Genomic DNA, 21,422 nt, shown 5'->3' on the forward strand with positions numbered 1-21,422 from the left:
TGCTCTCAATTCCAGAGAAAAAATACGCAGTCAAATCTTGAATTATTTTATGTCTATAATATTGATATAATTTCCTGTGATATCTGTTCGTGGAATATTAGTTTACTTTATATATTTTGTGCAATATTCCTGTGAATGATCAAAGCTTTTTACTTCGTTACACCCAATATCAATGATTCAAGGTGTGGCAGATGATATATTGAGACGAGAGATGAAAAGATAAAAACACAACCAATTGTAATTCATAACCTTCCTAGGAATTATACTGATGACCTTTTAAAGCACCAGATAAGTATTGTGTCTACTTTTATAGTCTATTGGAATAATGAGGACATATCAAAGATGATATGGGGTCAAATGATGAACAATGTCATCTGTACTAGAGGAATATATAAACATATCAAGAATGGTTCATGAATGACTCTTGAAATATATTATCTAATGATGATGATGATGATGATGATGGTGATGATGATGATAGATGATGATGATGATGATGATGATGATGAAGATGATGATAATAGATGATAATGGTGATGAAATAAAATTTACTAAACATGGTTTATGGCTAATGAAATTAACTCTTGCAATATTATGTAATAATAATGATGATGATATTAAATACTAATATAATATTAATAATAATAATAACAAAGATAAAAATATATAAGTACTAATATAATAATAATAATGAACTGAATCATTAATCTATTTTAAGATGCATAATTTATTGGGAAAAGATTTCTAACTTGATCACTTGAAAATCTAAATATTTGAATAAAATAAATATGATACACAATCGACATTATTACAAAAACGTCTAAAGGAAATGCAAATGTCTATCGATGAATCTGATACAATTTACATTATGGATTTACCTAGTCGCGTATGCACCCACTATAAGTGACATAATGGTACTTAGGGGAGTAAGCGTTGCATGACGACACTAGTAGCGGCTTCATAGGAGACTAGAATTTACCAAAAGCACGAAACCCCATGGAATAACTTTACAAAAAAATGTACAAAAAACTTCAAAACCGAACAAAAATTATTTTCTCTTATTCCATATAATAAACTATTTCTGAAATTCACTGCAAGCAGAGCCCATTTTTCCTTTGGTTTTAATAGAGGGGTAAAGAAGACTCTGCCAATGTAGGATGTTATATCTGTCACACATCATTTTAACAGCCGCTGTGCACATCAAATTACATTTCATCATGCTCATTACATGTTCAAAATATGGTTTAAAAGCTGTTTTCGATCATTCCCCATTGAAAAAAAATTCGACCAAAAAAAAACGTCCTACATCGGCAGAGTCTCCCTCCTCACCGATCTTCTCCTAATGAAAGGAGAGAAAGAGGAGAAACTGTGCTCGCAGGGTATTCCTGAAATAGATTTGATGAAAAGTCTTGTGTTTTACACATTTTAACATCTTGTTTAATATACAATCGTTGTACTAATAAAAATCTGTAGTGGAAAAATCTTTAGACCTGAAAAATAAATATTGAGTACTCCTACTTATCTTCAGTCCTAAAGATCAATTTCATTGCTTGAACTGCATATACATCTCGCGGTCTGAAAGATAAAAATGATATTGGTATCTTGAAGGGCTATATCCTTTTTAACATAACCTACGAGCCGGACATGCTCTCAAGTCTTTTTGGTAAAGAAAGGAATAACACACAGGGGGAATAAATGATATGTTTCATAATGTTTCAATATTATGGATGTCTAGTGGTTATGCCTAGTGATATGGTTTTCAAGGATATATTTATAAGAAAAGGATCCTACCATTATGATAACATTAATCCATGCCGTCATCTCCATCAATTTCATCTTCAAATGGTCTTTTGATTCCTGCTGAGCAAAGAGCAGGCATAACTTTAAAACATTACTTCACACTTTCTCTATTTCTTGCCTCTAAACAATTTCCTCATCTCCTGGCCAAGAAACAAACCAACCACACATAGAAGTCTATTTTCAGTGGTCCTAGAACATCCTGTGTGGAACACCCCAGGAAAGCTAAAATAATTGGTAAATATTTCTCACCATTTCTTCTGTCTATTGCCTGACAGTCTATTTGCTGTTTTCTAGCCTGGTAGTTTGCAAGGTAAATTGGTTCATATTCCTTTGGAAAAAAAGACATTCCCAAAGATAAATGAGATGACTCGATAATCTCTTGATTAAGATTCTAATTCAGTAGCCAAGTAAAAAAACACATTTACTCTTATGTTAATTACCTACCATCAACTGGTGTGCAAATCCTTCATTAGGATTGATACAAAATCGCTTCTGCTGTACATGTTGGAAAGCATCCCTGTATTAAATGTAAAATACACTAGAATTTACTCTTGCGATAATATAGAATCATGTTAAAAATTCTTTAGTCTTGTACAGGCTTTGTATCATCCCTTGCCAGTGCCCATAATCCAGCTTGGACTGCCTGTGATTAGATGGTGGAACAACAAAATCCCTTTGCTCTAAGGAATTGAATTGTGTAGGTTCCAGAAATTTTCCATACCCGCCTCACAGATAAATTATTTTTAAGAGCCCCCCCCCCTCCCCCCCTGCTACTCCCGGAAATTCCAATTTTCTTCCATACAAACTCTGTAATTTTTGTTCTTTCTCTGACTCCCCATCCCTCAGAAATTTCAAATTAAACTGGAATTACACATTCTTTCCCAGGTAAAATGATTGTATTGCTCCTGCTATCTAACATGGCTGCCGTCACGTGATGGTGCAAAACCTCTATAGTTCTATTATTGGTTAGTTTTCAGTTTATTTATTTTGTGAAATAGAATGCAAAGTCATAAAATATAACTGAATAGTTTTGCCTACACTACTACATAATAATGTGTCACAATAATTAGAATGACAGAAAAAGAAGAAAAATAAATTTGATTAACCATTGGTTTGTTGATCAATGGGTATTACGTAGCATACATAGTGCTGCAGAGTAGAGAGATGGGTCCAGAGGATGGGAAAGGGATGGACAGGGATGGGAAGGGATGGAAAGGGAAAGGGATGGAAAGGGAAAGGGAAAGCAAATGAGTCCTCTTCACATAGTAGCGAAGTCAATAAGCTGCTACAAAGAGAATAACAAATTTTATATTATAAATCATTTGTACTGACCTGTATGACAAGCCATATGTTTCCATTATATATGCAATCATCAGTGCTGCACTGCACAATAAACAATAACACATATCAGCATGTGGTTCACCAAATGTTGGAGCAAAGTTATTTAGTTGGGTTACCTGTGTTTTTGAAGCCACAGGAAGACCAAACTACAAAAAATGATAAATTAGTTTGTTTATTCATACCTGCGTGAAATGCCTGCATTGCCATGAAGCAGAACATTGCCTACAACCAGAGAACACAAAAATATATTGAAATGAGAGAACAAAATATTTGATTTCTGATGTGCATACTTTCAAAATGTCCCAATGTGAACTGCGCTTAAAATAACTAATGGTCAAATAAATAAATATATAAATATTTTCATTTATACCCGGTAGGCTTTAAAGCTAGAAGCCTGTGAGGCCATGTATCCTCCATACACACTCCTTCTTACATTAGAATATTCCATACACACAACTCTCGACTCACATGTTGATTTTTATGGAGGGACGAAAACCGGAGAACCCGTAGGAAAACCCTTGTGGCACAGGAGAGAACAACACTTCAAACAAACTCAATTACTGCTGGGTTCAAACCAGCCACCTGACCTGTTTGACTCACAGCAGTGAAAGACAATGCATTAGCAGGATATCCCACCCATGCCACCTGGTCATCAGACAATATCCGGCTAGAGTTAGAACTTGGCTGGCACATATTTTGCTTGCCAGTCATTTTGACCAGTAGTGTTGATTCAGAAATGAGAAATAACAGATCTAAAACTAATTTGGCTAATGACTTTTACCCCTGCTATGGAAGGGATAAGGATAATCTCTGAAAATATACAAATTACGGGATAGTAGTATAGGGGATGGGGGTTCCAGCGCAACGACCACCGGAGGATTACCCGTCTAAAGTACCCCCCTCGATTCGTACCGCGATTACCCGCATCCCGCGTCTATGTAAAATATGTTAGTCTATATATGGAGTGCGAAGATTGTAAGAGAACTTTTAAGAAAGAAGTGGACTTGAAGAAGCATTTAAAGATGACGACGAAATGTATGAGCAGCTATGATTGTGGATGTGGTAAGAAGTTTGAGACTAAGGTTAAATTGTTTTGGCATTGTCAGGATTGTGAGTATGACTACGACGATCTGAAAAGGGTCTGGAATTAGGTATAAGATATTTCCTATTATATAGATGGAATCCCAAAGCAATTTCGAAACGGTGTCAATACCCGGTAACGGTGAGATTGACGTTAGACAGTTTTGGCGTCAGTCAGAAAGGAAGGTCAAGAGAACGCTTCGAAAAGGTATAGAAGAATTAGGAGCCCTGAAAGCGAGTATAATGGTAGAAGTGAGTCTATCAAAAGATGAGGCAACGACGACAGCAATGCTGCGATCAAAGTCGTTAGTGATATTAGAGTCCACCAATCTGGATAAGTCACTCAGCGAAGCCTTAGAAGCAATAATGGAGTCGCTGTCTAACTACACGAAAGAAGGATCAGGTTGGACAGTGGAGGAGGTAGAAGGTATGGAGGTTAGCATGGCAAGGTACGTACCAATACGAGGAGGAAGTTACGTGCCCCTACCAACTTGGGTAGAAAGGAAAAAAGCCATAGTCAACGTAAAGAATGACGACAACCGCTGCTTTATGTGGGCAATACGATCCGCACTGTATCCAGTAGATAAGGATCCCTGTAGGACAAGTAAGTATCCCACAGACGATTTAGAGTGGGATGGTGTGGAATTTCCCATGCAGTTGATAGACATCCCCATATTTGAGGAAATAAACGATTTAGCAATTAACGTTTACGGAGTCAGAGACCAAACGATAGTGCCACTAGCGCTGTCAAAGAGTAAAGGAGAACGAATACACCTCTTCTACCACGGCGGACATTATTCGTGGGTTAAACATATTAGCAGACTGTTTTACAGACACACCAAGCACAAAGGTAAGAAATACTTCTGCGATTGCTGCTTATTATCGTTTACCAGCGTTAAAGCTCTAAAGGATCACGACGAAATATGTCGCGGAGTCGAAGAAGTGGCGCAACGGATCCAGATGCCCACAGATAAGAACCTATCCTACTCAGACCATCAAAAGCAGATGCAGGTGCCTTACGTGATATATGCAGACTTTGAAGCGTTGATAACTAAGGAAGAGCAGAAAAGTGGTGCCACGAATAAGGTGGGATTACACGAGATCTGCTCCTTTGGTTACATAGTAGTCAGATCAGACGGTAAGGCCGACCCTCCTGTAATTTACCGAGGTAAGAACGCAGCTAATGAGTTTCTAGAAGCATTGCGAGAAGAGGAGGAAGAGATAAGAGAACAATTAAGACGCCCAAAGAAGATGGTATTTACCAAAGAGAACCAGGATGCTTTTACCAAGGCAAAGAAATGCCACATTTGTCAACATACGCTTCTTCAGTTTGGAAGACGAGCCAAGAAAGCGTGGGATGAAGATGGAAAGTATTTAGGAGAAGCTCATTTTAAATGCGGGAAGTATGCTAAGAAAGGTGAGAAGCCGGGAAAGCCCTCCACGCACTGCATTCACTGCCACAAAGCATTTGTTGAGGATTTCTATGTGGATAAGGTTAGAGATCACTGCCACATCACGGGTAAATACAGAGGAGCGGCTCATTGGAAATGTAATATAAACTTCAAAGTAGATCCAGAAATGGAAATACCCGTATTCTTTCATAATTTAAGGGGTTACGACAGTCACTTACTTTTACAAGGAACAGACGGCTCCGAAGTAAAGTGCATACCCAACAACAAAGAAAGGTACATGTCCGTAACTGTAGGCAAGCTGAAGTTCTTAGACTCACAGCAGTTCATGGCGGACTCCTTAGCAAACTTGGTTAAATACAACACGGAGTTCCCCATTTCCAGTCAATACGGCGCGGAAAGGAAAGGAGTCTACCCATACGAATACATGGATTCCTGGGAGCGATTCGAAGAACCCCTACCACCCAAAGAGAGATTCTACAGCACCCTAAACGAGTCCGGTATAAAGGACGAGGAGTACCAGCATGCGTTAGATGTGTGGGAAAAGTACTCCTGTGAGAATATGGGAGAATACCACGACATCTACCTACGTTCAGACGTAGTGCTGCTCGCAGATGTTTTCCAAAGCTTTCGAAAGATGGCAATGGAATACTACGGGTTGGATCCAGCGAACTTCTACACGGCTCCTGGGCTTAGTTGGAGTGCACTTCTAAAGAAGACAAACGCGCAACTGGATCTCCTAACGGAATACGACATGTACCGCTTTATGGAAGACGGTATCCGCGGCGGTGTTTGCGGACCCAGCAGACGATACGCCCGCGCAAACAATCCCACGGTGGAGTACGACCCGGAGAAGCCAACCACATACATCTTCTACTTAGACGCAAACAACCTCTACGGTTGGGCAATGTCGCAGTACTTACCTGTACGCGACTTCGAATGGGACAACATAAAGCCCATAGAGTTTTACCTAAACGTAGGTAAAGAAGACGACAAAGGTTACGTGCTGGAGGTGGACCTGGAATACCCAGAGCACTTGCACGACGCACACAATGAGTTCCCATTAGCACCAGAAGCAATAGAAATACCATTTAAGCAGCTGAGTCCGCTGCAGAGGGAAATGTGTCCTGGCTACAAACCCTACAGGAAGCTAACGATGAACCTAATGGACAAGCGAAAGTACGTGGTGCATTACCGCAACCTGCAGTTCTATGTGCGCCACGGCTTACGCGTGAAGAAGATTCACCGCGTTTTGAAGTTCACGCAGGAACCATGGATGCGCTCCTACATTGACTTTAACACACAAAAGCGTACGCAGGCAAAGAATGACTTCGAAAAGAACCTGTTTAAACTAATGAACAATAGCGTATTTGGTAAGACAATGGAGAACATCCGCAAGCGCGTAAGCATAAAGATAGCCAGCACCAGAGAGGAAGCAGAAGCATACGTGTCACAGCCTGGATTCGTTAGATACGTAGAAATGTTAAACTTCTACGTGATTCACATGAAGAAAGCGAATCTATTCCTGAATAAACCCGTATACACGGGGTTTACAGTGTTAGACCTATCAAAGCTGCTCATGTATGAGTTTTACTACGACAAGCTAAAACCGAAATACGGTGATAAGTGCCGCCTCTTATACACCGACACCGATTCCTTGATACTAGAGGTGCAGACGGAAGACATTTACGAAGACTGTGTTCCCGACATCGATGAATACGACACCAGTGATTACCCACGCGACCACTTCCTTTACTCCCCTAAAAACAAGAAAGTAATCGGGAAAATGAAGGATGAGATGAAAGGAAAACCCATCGTGGAATACGTGGGCCTGAAACCCAAGATGTACAGCGTGCTAAAGCTGGACGGTGTAGAAAAGAAAGCCAAAGGCGTAAAAAAGTACGTGGTTAAGAAGGACATAACCCACGATTCATACTTAAAGGTCCTGCGTACGCGTAAGGAACAGCGACATAAAATGAACAGCCTGCGCAGCTACGGACATCAAATACACAACGTTACACAGGAGAAGGTGTCACTGTCTGCATTTGACGGTAAGAGGTGGATGTGTGATGATGGTATCCATACGATAGCATTCGGACATCACACGATAAGCAGTTCTTCCATGACGAACCCACGTGTGGGGCCATCGTGAAGATAATACAAGATGGGCTGACCCTTCTTAGCTATCGCACTTCGGATCTGGTAAGTTTCCAAAGACCAATTAGGATCCGTAGCTCTTTTGGATCCTCCTTCTAATTCACCCGGCTCATAGAGATATCGAACCGTGACATTACCTAATCTTTTTTCATGGGGGAAGACCGCCCTCGAACTTCTGACGAAGGACTTGTGTTCCACGTGTTTCTTTTTTATGGCATCCTTGGGTTTCATTCCCGTAGCCCTGGCCGCCTCGTTGTTCAAAGCCGCGACGACCTGGGGGAGCCTCTGAGTCCATTCTCTGTTGCGTTTGGATGGATCTTCCAGCTCTTTCCAATACTGGTACCCAAAGAGACGCTCAGCCAAGGTTTTATTAAATCTTTCGACGATGCTCTGACCCCTGTGGTACTCAGCTTTGGCTCTCCTAATTTTAGTGTCGTGGTCTTTCAGGGTCTTAGTAACCACGCCCATGAACTCCGTTCCCGCATCCACTTGCAGCAGCTTAGGCCATTTCAAGACGCGCTTATAAATCCTACCTAGGGCTTCTGCGACTTCCCCAGAATCCTTGCTGATTATGGGTTCGGCGTCCTTGTATCTGCTTGCGATATCAACTACGGTCAAAGCGTACCTATAGGTCTTTCTTCTCACCTTGTCATGTGGTAAGAAGAGCAAATCCGCCTGATGAACTTCATTAGGGGTATTTACGGTAAAGCTGGGCCTGGGAATGTACTTGGGCACGGGAAGATAAACCTGCCAGAGGGTTTGTTTTTTCAACCAGTTCTTAGCCGTTTCTTCTGATACCCTGGCCGCGGTCGCGAGTTTCTTGATAGCTGACGCTCCTCTCCAATAGCCTTCAGGCCCATAGTAAATCCTTTTGAGTTTGTCCTCTACGCGGCCCATTATATGAATTCCAAAACAAGATTGATCTTGCGTCCGTTAAAATCCACCGTCTTTCCGTCCACTTTAATGGTGATGTTTATGCTTTCTACCAAATTAGACAAGTCATAGCTCAAAGAAATGGGAGTGTATTCTTCTGAGTCAAATGGATTACCTTTGGGTAGAAACTTGGACATAAGAGAAGACTTTTCTCCATTGTCGTAACTATGGACTAAATCGCAATGGACTTCGTAAGAGGATGCGACTTTCCATTTTACATCATATGTACTGCCGCTATTTATCGTGGTACTAGTAAGGCCCAGGAGTTCTACCAATGGACTGTCCTTTAGATTGGCGCTCCCATTATTTTTCTTAAATGTCATTTCATGGGGTAATCCTGTGGTAAGAGTATATCCATGCTTTGCTAGCTCCTTAGCCAGTGTTATGGGGGTGTAATGGGAATCTGGTATTTTTGGTTTGGTGCCGGAAGTTCCGATGACAAAGCCATTAATTAAATTATACCAAGAATTGTACAAAGAGCAACTAACCAACCGAACCTTACAGGCTTTGATGGGAGGATTCAAATACGTGGTAAAGTCATTCTTGTCGCTTTCCAAAAAGACGATCATTATATTAGATACGCCAAAGCCACGCCTCCGGCCAGCCCTGCGACTCCTACGAAGACCAGCTCACTATCTTTTTGTTTCTTAGAAGGCTGGTAGTAATTCTTGAACTGAGGCTTTTTTAACGCCACTGTGGGATGCGCTTGCGCATAAAGTTTAAAGGCGTAGTCTGTGTTTTCGAAGTTCTTATCCGCCTGCATTTTGTCTTGGTAATTCTTATCCAACCAATCCCTGTAAGCTTGTCTTTTTTCATTCCAAGCCGCCACGTCCCTTTGATATTGCTCCAGCGCTAAGTCGTGTCTTTTCCTCTCAGCGTTAGATTCTGCGTTTCTATCACCGCTAACTAATTTATCCAGATATCTACCACCATAATTAGCCCCTGTAAATGCTAAAGCTGCAATGACTCCACCTGCGACTAAGCTAACCATTATACATTAGGTAGGTACTTTTCCTTTCGTAGGTAATCCTTTACCATGATAGCCCCGCCAACGGCAGCGGTCATCTTAGCGAAATTAGCGAAGCTCTTGCTTGGGTCTTCAGTAAAGTCTTCTTTGAGCACTTTCTTACCTACCCAACCAATACCCGCAACGATAGAAGTAATAATAGCTGCTTCTTCAACAGTTTTCAACAACGCGGTCGACATTATATTACAAAGCGAGAAGGTTATTCCATTTCAGGGATTTTGCTTTTTCTAACCTCCACAGGTGCGCGATATGTTGGGGCCTCCCACTTTACTTCTGGCTTCGTAGCCCGCCATTGTAAGTAGAGGCTGCCTGCTGCTATAGCAATTCCTATCGCGCCGATGACGTAGCCGGGGTTAATAAAGGATTCGCTTTCGTCCTCCACCTTTTCTTCTTTTTTGGCTTTATTCTTTCTGTTCATCTCCGCGAGCTTCTTACCCGCGGCAACTCTGCCTGCAGATTTAGCCTTGGTAATCTTCTGCTCGGGTTGCTCTGCCTTCGACTCTGGTTCACTCATTTATATCTAAGGACTTGAAGGACTTGATAAGTACTTGAGAATGACTTAAGGACGACTTGACAATGACTTGACTAAGTACTTGAGAATGACTTAAGGACAACTTGACAATGACTTGACTAAGTACTTGAGAATGACTTAAGGACAACTTGACAATGACTTGACTAAGTACTTGAGAATGACTTAAGGACAACTTGACAATGACTTGACTAAGTACTTGAGGCGACTTGATCATCAGCAAGTGCTGCCTGGAAGACCTTTTCGACTTCTCTGTCCTTCTTGAAGTCCTTCCAAGATGTTCCGAAGGAACCTAGTACCTCCTTCAAGTCGACGTGCTGAGCTACGTGAAGTGCCGCAGAGGCGACTGCCATTAACTTACCGCACTTCAAGGACAACCACCCGCAGGTTATCTTAAGTTCTTGGGCGATGACATAGTCATCTCTTATGTCCTTTTGTAGTTGCTCCACGTCGTCTATGGGCAGCGCAAGTCCAAGTAATTTAGTTGCAAGTCGGATAGCGGAGTCTGCGACGGCGTCCGTGGTCTTACTTGCAAGGGCAGCCTCATACCTCTTATGGAACTTCTTGACTTCCTCTTCCGACAGCTTATTAACCTGCTCATGGGTAAGTTCCCTGCCTATCATTTCTTTACACTTCCCCGAAGACACAAGGATGTTAAGTTGTTCCTTGAGGTTACTTTCATCTAACTGTGTGGGGACTTCATCTAAGAGCTGCTCAATGTCCATATACATTAGGAATCAAAGATTCCAACCGCGTACGGAAACCTCAAAGAGAAGATCATCTTGGAATGTTGGTGCGTTTTTAAATGCCGCATGTATTCGTGTAACTGTTCCTTGGATATCTCACCGCCGTAGTCGCTTAAGATGGTTTCCAGGTCAGACTTACTTGGAGTATAAAATACGACCAGGGAGCCTATGTTTTCCCTGAAGGGTTTAGAGACACTGGTAAGCTGCTGCGAGAGCAACCAAACGCTGATATTGTCGTGTCTACCGCTGAAGGCGAGCTTCACTAATTCGGAGGTGCGCTTTTTTACGTCGTCCCCACAGGCAATGTCATCCAGTATGAGTAAAGTCTGTGTATCTTTAGGGAATTGCTTGTGCCAGAACTTCAAATGGCTGGATAACTCGTTAGGGTCTAAAATATCTACGAAGAAGTCGTCATCTTTCACTCCTATGCCTTCCCAGGTGCGGTTATTCACGTAGGTGGGACAAAGCAGCACTATGTAGTCAAAGCGGTATCTAAAGGATCCTAATAGCTGCTCCACGACGAATTGGGTCTTTCCACAGCCGGTGGGTCCTACTATCAGAGCGTTACAAGGCATGTGATCTGGGTTCATATATAGATGGAACCAGTGGAAGCAGTAAGAAGGATTACCGCCGACGCAAAGGATAAAAAAGACACCATAGAAATGCAAAGGGAGGAGATAGACCGGTTAAAAGAGCGCGTGCAGGAATTGTATGATGAAATGTGTGGTCTGAAGCGTGCAGAACGGTTTGGTGCGCTTTTGACAATGGTAGGCTGGGCTAAGGAGTCCATCAAGGACTTCATGCGATATCCTCCATAGATATATGGACTGTATTACGTGCGAACTACCTGCCGACTGCATAATCCCTCCCACAATTCGTAAGGAGAAAAAATACACCTGCCTTCATTGTAACGAGGTATTCCCCAAAGAATCCTTCGTTGGGCATTGGTGTCCCGCAGATACTAAAGCACAAAGAACTTTAGCTGACACCTACAAAGAGGATTCGTAAGGTGGTTTCAAATAAGGCATTATTATTAATTGTTAATTTGTTAAACCCTGCAAGAGGGATTTAAGATAGGGTCTATTATTTCTTGTTGTTTTGTTAAAGTAAGATAATCATCGTTAAGGCTCTTTTGAAACCTCTAATCCTATTTTAACAAATTAACAATAAATAAGAAAGCCTTGTTTGAAACCCTCTTACAGACATTTAACAAAACAACAAGAAATAATAGACCCTATCCTAAAACCCTCTTACAGACATTTAACAAAACAACAAGAAATAATAGACCCTATCCTAAAACCCTCTTGCAGGGTTTAACAAATTAACAATAAAAAATAAGGTATGTATAATGGAGTGCATGCAATGTAATAAATCTTTCAGCAGTAAGCAGCGACTGCAATACCATCTTTCCAAAAAGGTTTGTCAAAAGACCGTAAGCACCCTTTGCGGTGACTGCGGTCGAGAGCTGTCCACCCTCCAAGCCTTACAATATCACCGCGACAACAGGGTCTGTCTTAAGAACTGCTGCCGCCGCTGTGATGAGCCCTTCTTTGAAGAGAACTGGCATAAGTACCGCTGCCGCCGTTACCACCTCGAAGGTATTGCCTGCGAAACCCACGGTGACATAGCCGAACGCTGTTGCCCCCTTGAAACCTCCCGGGTGCTGACAAAGCGTAAGAAGGAAATTGACCAAACCTTTGTAGGCTTTGACGATGTTGAGGGCGTTAAATGGGAGGACAGGGAACACTGGGAGGCTATTTGCGATCGCTGCGGCTGTCAACGGAGTGGACAACATATTTGGTGCTGTCTATACGACGGACCACGTCCTTTAGACCATTACCTGGCGGTACGAAAGGCTTGGAAAAATGATAAAGATATATGATACCTCAAATCGCAGCGTTCATAGGTGGTGCCTTAATTACCGTATCCGTTTACCACATGACAGAAAAAATGAGGTCCGCCGTAGCAGACCAATACTTAACCGCTCATGAGGATGACTTCTAATCGCAAAGAGGATTAGCATCCACCTTCCTTTCAATGTCGAACTTCCATCGACCGCTGACCTTACCATAGCTGCGTATGTGCGTGAATTCCTCACCTTGAAGGACGTACCGCACGCAGTCGGGTGCCCACAGTGTGCACTCTTTACCTTCGTGTTCCAAGACCAACCTTAAACGGCTAATGTCTTCGAACACAACGTAATTTTTTATTCTGTATGAAATGCCTTGGACTAATTCACGCCAGTGTGTCTGTTCAACTATCATTATATCTATGAAATATTCTTTGGTGTGTATGTAAAGTATTTTGGGATTTGAAGGACTTAACACACCAAGGACAAGGGATGCGAATACCGGCAGCATAGGCGTCGATCTCCCGGCAAAGCAAGTCATAGTCGTTGCCTACCATAGCCAGGTAACCGTTGTCCTGATAGCAGTCGATCATATCTTGCTGCTTCTCCGATAACACACCGTTACCCTTTGGCGTTTTCAACTCCAAACAAAGTCCATTATACTTTTTGTGGGCATTCAGGATTAGTAGGTCTGGCTGACCCGCCTGGTAACCTTTCTGCCAACAAACAATGCGCTTGTTGCTAGAGTCCTGAAGCTCCCCAAGACCTGGTGCAATCAGCAACCCCGGGTGGAATCGCCGCATATAGTTTACCAGCTTCTTGTGTAGGTCGAACTCATTTTCTATCTTAAAAATCAATTTGTTTGCAGTATTAAAGCGCCCTTCACCTGCCTTCCTTAACGCGGGTAGGACTTCCTCAAAGACCCAATCGCGGAATTCCACGGCCTTAGGTAATTTGGAACTGAATATTAATTCATACAGACCAGGTTCAGAAATGAATACGGCATTTGGCTGTGTAGTAAGGGAGCGGTGATTCACAGCCCCTTTTAAGTCGACCCATCTTTTTTGGTACTTCTCAGAAACGTGTGTTCTAATTGCATCTCTGGGGCGCTCGTATTTCAACGCCAACGCCACTTCCTTTGCTTTGAAATAAAGCTTGTCGCCTTGCACTACGCATTGCAGTTTGGTTTCATCGTTTTCGAATACGCGAAGCATTGTATATATAACATATTTTTTATGGCTATCAATAGGCAACACTCTTTAGCTGATTCATTTCTACACTCAATTGCGCGTCAGACACCACGAAAACGTAGCAGTTTATTTTGTCGCCGTCGCCCGCACTGGCGTTTTTGGTGCGCTTGATCTCCAATGTTATGCCATCCTGCGTATTTACTAGACGTAAGCCCTGACCGTGCATAGATTCGTCGTTGATGGTGCGCATATCAATCCACAGTGCATACTTATCATTAAAGAATTCCTCAGGGCTAATTTGGTCGCCAAACTTGCGCTTTGCCTCCCTGTACACGTCTGCGGGCTTTATCCCCTGGGAGTAAACCTTGTTTGGGACTCCGTTGATATTCACGCCGACGTTAGTAATGTTGGGGTTATGAAAGGCTTCGGAGTCGCGCTTACCGGCTTCGTAGGGTTTGGCAAACACCAACATCAACCCCGTGAGACTTCTTCGGGGGAGGTTAATGCTTTGGTTGATAACCTCATCCGTCTTATCCAGGAAGCTAAACGTCTTATACATCACTACGTGGTCGTAAAGGAATGCCTTCCCGGAGCTGTATTCCATGCCAGCGCTACGGGCCAGCTCTTCGCTGTACACGGTCTCATACTGCAGCTCTAAGTTGGTGATAGAATAAGGATCAACAGCCCCGCTAATCGCGCTGTCCATGCCTCCAATAACGTTTGTAGTGTCTGCCAAGGTTACTTCAAACTGTAACTCGGATAACTGCCTGGGGTAGTACACGCCATGACTCGTAATCACTTCGAAATCCAAAGGGATAACGTACTTGCTACCATAAGCGGTCTTCACCCTCGTGGCGTCTGCTACTGCGGTTGCTCCACTGGAGTCCGTAGGCGCGGGGTTAGTGTCGCTGCGAAGCTTACGTAGAATGACACTACCAATTCCCTGCTCTATCTTTTGTGCACGGTCGAAGGCTGTTAGCCACAGATCCTTATACGTGGTGTACAAATCGTACCTATTCAAATCCAAGAGGGATTCCCCTGCGAACTTGATTTTCATCTTAGAAACGAGGTTCCTACCCACGTTATTGACGGTATAGCGCTTGTCCTTGGTGCTTGGTTGTATTGCTAGGTCAAACCTTAGCGCCAGGGTGCCAGGAACCAACACTAGGTTATCTGTTAGGCGGGGTACGCCTACGTACAGCGTTTCTCCAGGTTTAGCGCTGCTGGGGGTAAAGGTGACCCGGTGAAAGGTGCGTTCTGCTTTCAGTCCGCCAACCTGCTTAGGTAATACGTTGGGATTTAACTTTGAGCTTATCATATATAATGGAAGTAGAAGGAACGGATTTCGATCCCACCACTGAAGAAGGTCAAGTCGACATTAACGACGAAGAATACGAGTCTTTGCTTCCTGATAACAACGTAGACTCCCGAGGCCTCTTTGATAAGCTAAGACGCAAATATGGTAGCAGGGCCCGCAATGCTATGCGTTCCTTAAGAGATAAATTCAAGTCTAAGAACCCCCACACACCCATTCCGGAGTACTTACAAATGGAATCCCTTGGCGTGCGGTCGGACTTAACAGCGGACCTCCTCAATGACCTAAGAGAGCGATACCCAAACATAAACCTGGCTACTTTGGACTTCCAAATAGGAGACAAAGGGCAGGTTCAAGTTAGAGAATCGGGTAGGGAAAAATGGCACAACCTGTATCAAAGGAGAAATACCAGCCTGCTTAACAACCAGCTTCCAAAAGGAGTCACAAATGCGCTGGGAACGCCAAACTTGACGATGCTAAGCACTTCGACTCAAGAGGAAATAAAAGTTGCTCAAAGGGCCTTTATTAGAGGTATTTCGAAGCCTGGCTACAAAGATGCCCTCAGATCCGCAATCAGACTGCAAGAGGAGCGCCAGGAAAAACTCAACCAATTAGAGACCGTCAAAGAGGAAAAAAGCAAACAACTTGAAGAACTTCCAAAAGATAGCGACGCGACTGGAGGCTTGGTGAGCTTCTTGCAAAAGGTAAGAGCTGAAAAGGAAGCACTTCAAAAGGAAATGCAGGAAAATAAGGTAACCATCAACGACCTTAGGCGACAACTCGACGAAGCAACCAAGAAAGGGGGTAATGTCGATAGTCACTTTAATGCCGTCCAGGAGGAAAACCAAGCATTGCAGGGGCGTATAGAAGAATTAGAAGACGAATTCATGAAACAAAGTAGGTTGACAACTGAAAGCCATGTCGTCGAAATTGCAGACTTTAGAGCTAGGCTTTCTAAGCTGTTGGAAGAAAAAAGCGCCGCAAGAAATCAGCTAAGGGCTGCTTTGAATGAATCGGCGGGAAAAGACGCAGAACTACAGCGCCTGGGAAAAGAATTGATGGAGTCTGTTGACAGAGAAAGGCAAGTAATGGTGGACAAGGCAGTGGCGGAGGAACGAATACGACAACTTCAACAGGCCATCGAAGACCTGGAGGGGCAAATAGAGCGGCAGCAGGAAATAATCAACGACCAGACTCGTCCCGAAGAGGAAAGGGAGGCAGCTCAAAGGGAATCAGAAACCCTTCAGGTGCACCTTGCGGAATTACAGGCGCAAAAGGAAAACCTGGAAAAGGAGCTGGGGCTCACCACCAAGGAAAAGGTAAAAAGAGCTCTTTTGAAGTATGGCGTTCCGCTGGCATTCGCGGTTGCTATTAGCACCGTAGTAGGAGTTATCCTATCCGCGCTTAAGGCTACAGGCGCGGGCATAAAGAAATTAGGTAATGGGCTGACGGACTTGGGAAAAAAGATGGCAGCCGGTCTTCCTGGGCTGCTGGGTTCAGTTGTTTCCTTGGCACTTAGGGCTGGCGGAGAACTGTTGAAGTTCGTGGGGAATAACATTTGGATATTAGTAGTAGCTATTGGGGTGGTACTCTTGAAGAAGATGAAGGTTTAATCTTATCTGGGTACGTTACTGGTGGCTTATCGTCGTCGGGAATCCGAGGTGTCCTCGACTGGGGATAAGTAAAGATAGTATTCGCGCCGCCTTGATAATGCGAAACTAAAGGTATGAAAGTCATAGTACTAATGGTCTTATGACTCCAGGTAGCATCCACCGGGGGGCCAGCTGCCGGATAGGTGGTATTTATCCCAACAATACCCGAATGGGTGCTCCTTGTGTCGCTTGGACGAATTTGAAGCCTCGCATGTTGACAATTAGCTATTATGTGAAAAGTCACCGGTGTTAGGTTCTCCGAGCTCGTGGTCGTGGGCTCAAAAGTGAAGTGGGTTAAATGCCTCTTATTATTTTTTTTCCTGTAGGGTAGTAGTGGGTGGTCATTCTCATCAAGGATTCTAAACCCAACGTTGCAATCATTCCACGTACTAATGTTAATAGTGCATATGATTATACCAAGACCTCCAACCTTCACCTGCAGGTTGGTATCATGCCAGCTATCGTCAGAGTACTCCTCCTCCTCTAAATAATAAAAAAACGAATCTTCCTTTACATGTGGGTTATTCATATATACCAGGAAATAAGTTCCCTTCTAGAGGCTAACTACCGTAAGCACGCTAATAGTCTTGTGATTATAATTGTAATCTCTTTTATCATCTATGCTATTTACCGTAACCTTCCCCGTATCGTCTACTCTTATCTGCAGCTTTACCTTCCCATGACAATCGGCGACCATATGAAAAGTCCAAACGGAATGATTTTCAAGGCTGCTGGGGTTAGGCTCTACGGAAAAATGTGCAGGCTCCCTGTTATTATCTTTTACGCGCATGGGCTGCAGTATTCCGTTGTCGTCGCAGAAACGAAATCCTACGTTTGCATGGCTGCTCGCGCCAATGCAAATACTACAAAGGATTAACTTCTTTCCGGAGTAGTTCAAATTCACTGACATGCCCGTAACATCAACCCAAGATGCCTGGGTGTATTTTTTCTCGCCTGTGTAAGTCGTATAAACACAATCTACTCCAGTTACGTAGGGGTTGTTCATCGCCATATATAATAACTCAGACCAATGCTTGCAGCTGCTAGGCCGGCTTTTAGTAAGTTATGGTCATATTCCTCGGTAATCTTCTTTACTGGTTTCTTTGGTGGCACGTACACCTTTTTTAATGGTTTTTCTACCTCTTTTTTTGGTTTCTCTACGAAGTGAGTAATGCCCTTGGTCATGTCAGAGTTCACGTCATTCACCCCAAACTTCATGTCCTTGGTAGCTCGCTGCAGCTTATTGTTATAACCCACAACGGAATTAGTGTTAATAACCAAATTACTTGGCATTAACCAACAACCAGGCGACAAAGCGTAATCTAGTCGCACTTTAGACTGCTGCACCGCTAATTGATATCTCTGCACCGATTTAGATATGTCATTTTCTATTATTGCAGACTCAAATAAAGTTAGGAATTCCTGTTGCGTTTCCTGTGAAGCGCCTTGGGATCCAACAATGGGGTTGCGGGTATTTACCTGCGCCCCCAGGATGCAGTACACGAATGCTTCAATGCTACGGTTAATCCTGGCTAGGTTCCTTAAGCCTTTTCCTTTCATTAACACAAACGGATCCCAAGTGCCGGGGTAGTTTGTTTGAATTCTAGTAATTAATGAATTATTACCCTTATCACCACCCATATCGCTAAACTCTAACTCATCACTTGGATATTCCTGATGCCCGTAGTCGGCTGGCTTCTCGCCGTTGGCACCCCAAACATAAACAATGCCAAGCCCATGCGTCTTACCCTCCTTATAACGAAAATCTTTTTGCTGTGGTTTGAACTCATTAATTAACCTTTCCAGGGCTGCGGAGTCGTAGCGGTTATTCATTGGATTAAATGCCTTATCTCCCGGTAAAGGTACGTTAAGCTCCTTCAACAGCCTCCTTACCGTAAAGGCAACGTGAAACCGCATAAATGAAATGTGGAACATGTCCGCGGCAACACCACAACCTTTAGTGGCAGCCCAAATAGCAAAGTTTAACTGCTGTGGCCAATACCGCATGTTGGGCCCTGCTAACCATTCCCTGGCCTCTTTACCCGACGTATGCTTCAACATCGTATTCTTATAGATATTCCTTACTATTACGTCAAATGATTGCTTACCCACTAAAATCTCTAGATGCGTTACCAATTTTTCAAAATCGTTTACACCACCTTCAGCATCGTAAAATGGGTAATCTTCCTTGTTCATTAATAGATCCCTTGGGAAATTAGGTGCTTTATGCTCGGGTTTTGGCGGCCTTTCTTTATGAACGGGCTTAGGTGTTGGGGGGTGTACAATCGGTAATTGCTGCACCTGATCGACCAGTGTAGGTTTCAAATCCTCATTACTGTACATCCTAGAGCCGTTATAGTAAATCCCATCGGGTCTTCTTTCGAACTTACTAGCACCCGCATGTGGAAACATCTTCCTGAAGGCCCTCCAATTCCAGTAATCCCGGTTGTCGTGATGTGGCTGCTCCTGTATATCATTCCCAAAAGCGTCGTACATTAGTATATATAATGGATGTTATACCATCAGCACCTCCACTCTATCCTGATTTACCTACAAAACCCAATGAATTGAATGCCGAGAACTTCCGCTTGAATAAGGCAAATCTAATCCTGGCTTACTTGGAAGGGCAAACGAAACACTACGAAAAAGTCCGAAAAAAGTACGTCAGAGCCCGAAGCATTTTACATAAAATCGCGATAACTTCCGGCTCCATGTCCGTGGCGTTAACAGGCTCTGGCGTTGCTACTTCGCTTACTGGACCGGGAATAATTGTTGGAGTTCCTTTGGCTAGCGTCGGCGCCGTCTGCGGCATCGTTTCCGCTGTTACAACAGGCATTATGAAACAGTTGTCAAGCAAGATATCCAAGCATGACACGACAATAGCTCTGTCAAGGGCTAAAGTAAATACTATCACTGACCTTGTCTCAAAGGCTTTGCGTGACAGAAAGATAGACGACGTAGAATTCTCGCTTATTCTGGTCGAAGAGGAAAAGTACGAGAAATTAAAGTCGGATATAAGGAATAAAAAAACAGTTGTAAAAGATCTTTCCGAGGAATCTCGCAAAAAGATCTACCAAGAAGCAAAAGAAGAGCTTCAAAGAAAACTCGCTCAGTAAATATTTACTTTGAAAAGAGCGTGACAGGATTCTATTTACATATTGAACGCCGACTGTCTGGGTCATATGCGTAATCGAATGTCTGAAGCTATCATTGACGTCAGCACATTCCTGAGCGCCGTAACAACGAAGCCTCCAAAAAGTAAATTTCAAATCTACTTTCAAACTTGCTGGTTGTTAAGGCGAAGGGGTATGATTGGAATGTTGTCTATTGTCTTACACGTGAACAACTCATTATTCTTCCTAGGCACGCCACTTCCACCACGTGAAAGTAAAAACCCGCCTCGCAGCTGTCATATTATTACGTCAGTCGTCTTGGGGAATCCATCCTAACAGGGGGTGGTTGGGGTCAATTTTGTAAAATATTTCATAGATTACGTCAGGGTAATAAGGAATATCCTTATCCAGCTGACAAAACATCCACTCGGCTCTGCTCATATCAGAAACCTCAGGAATAGACTTACCGGTAATTTCAGACAAAAGATAGGGAATAGCTTTGTAATATTTCCCTAGCTTTAATTTTTCCAGCGTTTTCCGTAGGCTTTGTGGCGTTGGCTCTTCTAAGTGGTTTATAATTCTTTCCATTACTTCGTTGTCTAAATATACCGGCCGATGACCTTGAATGTGACTCATCCAGCCTCTGAAGTATTTTATTCTTTTGTATGGGGTCTTCTTACGGCCTCCATTAGCGTAATACTGCTCTCTGGTGGCATTTGGTACGGCATTACGAATATTCTTACCACACTCGTAACACTGTGCTGACGTGTCGTCTTCTATTTGCATTTTTTTACCACAACAAATATACTTATTTGGCTTAGTAGGTACAAACTTGGGTTTTAAGCACTTTATACAGAAGTCAAAAACAAACTCTTTACAATCTTCGCACTCCATATATAGACTAACATATTTTACATAGACGCGGGATGCGGGTAATCGCGGTACGAATCGAGGGGGGTACTTTAGACGGGTAATCCTCCGGTGGTCGTTGCGCTGGAACCCCCATCCCCTATACTACTCGGGATTCCTAAAAGCTGGTAAATCTTACCTGCAGAAGAAAGACCTTCATCAATAAAAGCTTTAACCTGAAGATAGAACAATACAAGAGGCAATTATTTACACTTATGAACTTCCTAAATCAATAGATGTCCATTGTTTTTTTTAATTCCTTAGCTTAGGTAATAATTACTTTGGATCATAATGATTATTTTGGATCAATATATTTAAAAAAGATAGCAAGATTTACTTCTTTGCCCTGTGGCCCTGTTTAGTTTAGGGTTC

General features: G+C 42.9%; 2 protein-coding genes across 2 annotated transcripts in view; one reads left to right on the forward strand and one right to left on the reverse strand.

Moving 5' to 3' along the window:
- Positions 1 to 707: 707 nt before the first annotated feature.
- LOC148905010 (serine/threonine/tyrosine-interacting protein B-like) lies at positions 708 to 12,009 on the reverse strand. The gene is made up of 7 exons (XM_089041005.1): positions 11,923 to 12,009; positions 3,324 to 3,363; positions 3,133 to 3,183; positions 2,245 to 2,317; positions 2,050 to 2,128; positions 1,792 to 1,860; positions 708 to 1,575 (listed from the first exon to the last, which is right to left on the reverse strand). Exons 3-6 carry the CDS (start codon positions 3,171 to 3,173, stop codon positions 1,805 to 1,807), a joined length of 249 nt encoding a protein of 82 aa, XP_088897131.1. The 5' UTR covers positions 3,174 to 3,183; positions 3,324 to 3,363; positions 11,923 to 12,009; the 3' UTR covers positions 708 to 1,575; positions 1,792 to 1,804.
- Positions 12,010 to 15,849: 3,840 nt separating this feature from the next.
- LOC148905011 (uncharacterized) overlaps positions 15,850 to 21,422 on the forward strand; it is a 13,257-nt gene continuing 7,684 nt past the window's right edge. Inside the window, exon 1 of the mRNA XM_089024005.1 lies at positions 15,850 to 16,457. Coding sequence (XP_088880131.1) covers positions 15,850 to 16,457 — 608 coding nt within the window. The remainder of the gene's footprint in view (positions 16,458 to 21,422) is intronic.

The sequence above is a fragment of the Actinia tenebrosa genome, unplaced genomic scaffold (genome assembly GCF_029948245.1).
Source record: "Actinia tenebrosa isolate PJP-AT-01 unplaced genomic scaffold, QUT_ActTen_1.0 PGA_scaffold8__29_contigs__length_14323225, whole genome shotgun sequence".
Taxonomy (NCBI): Eukaryota; Metazoa; Cnidaria; class Anthozoa; order Actiniaria; family Actiniidae; genus Actinia; species Actinia tenebrosa.